Genomic DNA, 1,751 nt, shown 5'->3' on the forward strand with positions numbered 1-1,751 from the left:
CTTAGTGAGTTTTCATCATCAGATGTTCTTTGGTGTTCAAGTCAGGTCTCAGGATAATAATGTAGCATTTGGGGATAAAGATGCAGCCCAGTAAACCCAAGCTGGAGGCCAGGATGGAAAAGATCTGCACAGCCACCATATATTTCCCCTTGGTGCTCAGGTAGGTGGGGACAAAGGAGATCCAAACACTGCAAAAAACCAACATGCTGAAGGTGATCAGTTTAGCTTCATTGAAGGAACCAGGCAGCTTTCGAGCCAGAAATGCCACAAAGAAGCAAATGGCAGCCAGGAAACCCATGTAGCCAAGGGCAGAGTAGAACATGATGACAGATCCTTCATTGCATTGCAGCACGATGTGTTCTGGTTGGGAATGAAAGTCAGAATCTGGGAATGGGGCAAAGATTGCCAGCCACATGATACAGATGCATAATTGAATACCAGAACAGGATAAAACAATAGAGTTGGCCAGACTCTTCCCCAGCCATTTCCTCATGCTGCTGCCTGGCTTCGTGGCCAAAAATGCAACTACCACCATAATTGTCTTTGCCAGCAAGGAAGAGACAGCAACTGAGAAAATGAAACTGAATGTGACTTGCCGAAGAAGGCAAGTCACTTTCTTGGGATGACCAATAAACAGAAGGGGGGTCAAGAAAGAAAGCAAAAGGGAGATCAGAAGAATGTAGGTGAGGTCCCGGTTATTAGCTTTGACTATGGCAGTTTCTCGGTATTTAATGAAGATCCCCAGAATAAAGGCAGTGGTTATGGACAAAGCAATGGCAAAGAAAGCCAGGATGAATCCCAACAACTCTTCATAGGATAAGAAGCTTATTCTTTTGGGGACACACTGATCCCTCTTCTTATTGGAATACTTGTCATCTGGACACTTTTCACAATGGGCTGCATCTGGAAAAAATGGTTAGCATGTAACTGTTTCTGCAACTGTAGGAGCATGAAAACAGCATAAGAAATCAACTACTTCATTTTCAAGGAATAATATAATATTTCTGCCCAGGGATATTCATATGATACAACATTAACTAAAATAATCAACACTATTTTTAAAGGCTAAAGATGAATGTGATTATCAGCTCTCAAAATTTATCCTCTTTCCTAAAACCTAACAAGAAAGTAACTAGTCAATAGAAATCAGTTACCCTTCATTATTTATTTAAATGCTCACATCATCACATAAAATTTGGTGTCCGAAAGATTTGGGAATGCTTTAAGAAAGTTCATGTTTTTCTTGCTTCTTTATCCAATATCCCCGCAAAACAATAGAGAATATTGATTATATCCTAATTTTTTTATTATTTTTGGCGCCACTTACTGTACCTTCTTGCACAGAGTATGTTCCTTCCATACACAGAGAACAGTCGTAGCAGCAAACTGGGGCTCCCTCTCTCACAAGCTTGGTGTAACCCGGGGAGCAACCTTCTGTACATCTTGCATAAGGCACCATCTAAACATAAATAGAAAGATTATTTCAAGGCATTGTATGAATTAGAAGGGTTTACTGAAATCAAGGGGCTTCCAGAAGCTCAGGAACACATTGAGCAAAATCAGTGAAGGAGTAGTGGCATGAACTTTGCAAGGGGCAAATCAAAGGCCATTCTCTTTTTCTATCAATCTCCACTGTAGATCCCAAAACAGACTCATTGCCCTATTCTTTTTTCCAAAGGAAATTAGATCCAGTGCAATTCTCCATGCTCGTTAGGGCATGTATGAGAATGCTATAACCTAGACCGTATTTT

General features: G+C 40.6%; 1 protein-coding gene across 1 annotated transcript; it reads right to left on the bottom strand.

The window, feature by feature from the left end:
- Nucleotide 1: 1 nt before the first annotated feature.
- LOC148047775 (vomeronasal type-2 receptor 26-like) lies at nucleotides 2–910 on the bottom strand (the record flags this gene model as incomplete). Its single annotated transcript, XM_087708150.1, has 1 exon — nucleotides 2–910. A coding segment is annotated over one exon (909 nt), but the record flags the coding sequence as incomplete, so codon positions are not given.
- Between the last annotated feature and the right edge of the window lie 841 nt (nucleotides 911–1,751).

Source organism: Thamnophis sirtalis, unplaced genomic scaffold (assembly GCF_051295495.1).
Source record: "Thamnophis sirtalis isolate CommonGarterSnake01/CBP01778 unplaced genomic scaffold, rThaSir2_p1.2 scaffold_3, whole genome shotgun sequence".
Taxonomy (NCBI): Eukaryota; Metazoa; Chordata; class Lepidosauria; order Squamata; family Natricidae; genus Thamnophis; species Thamnophis sirtalis.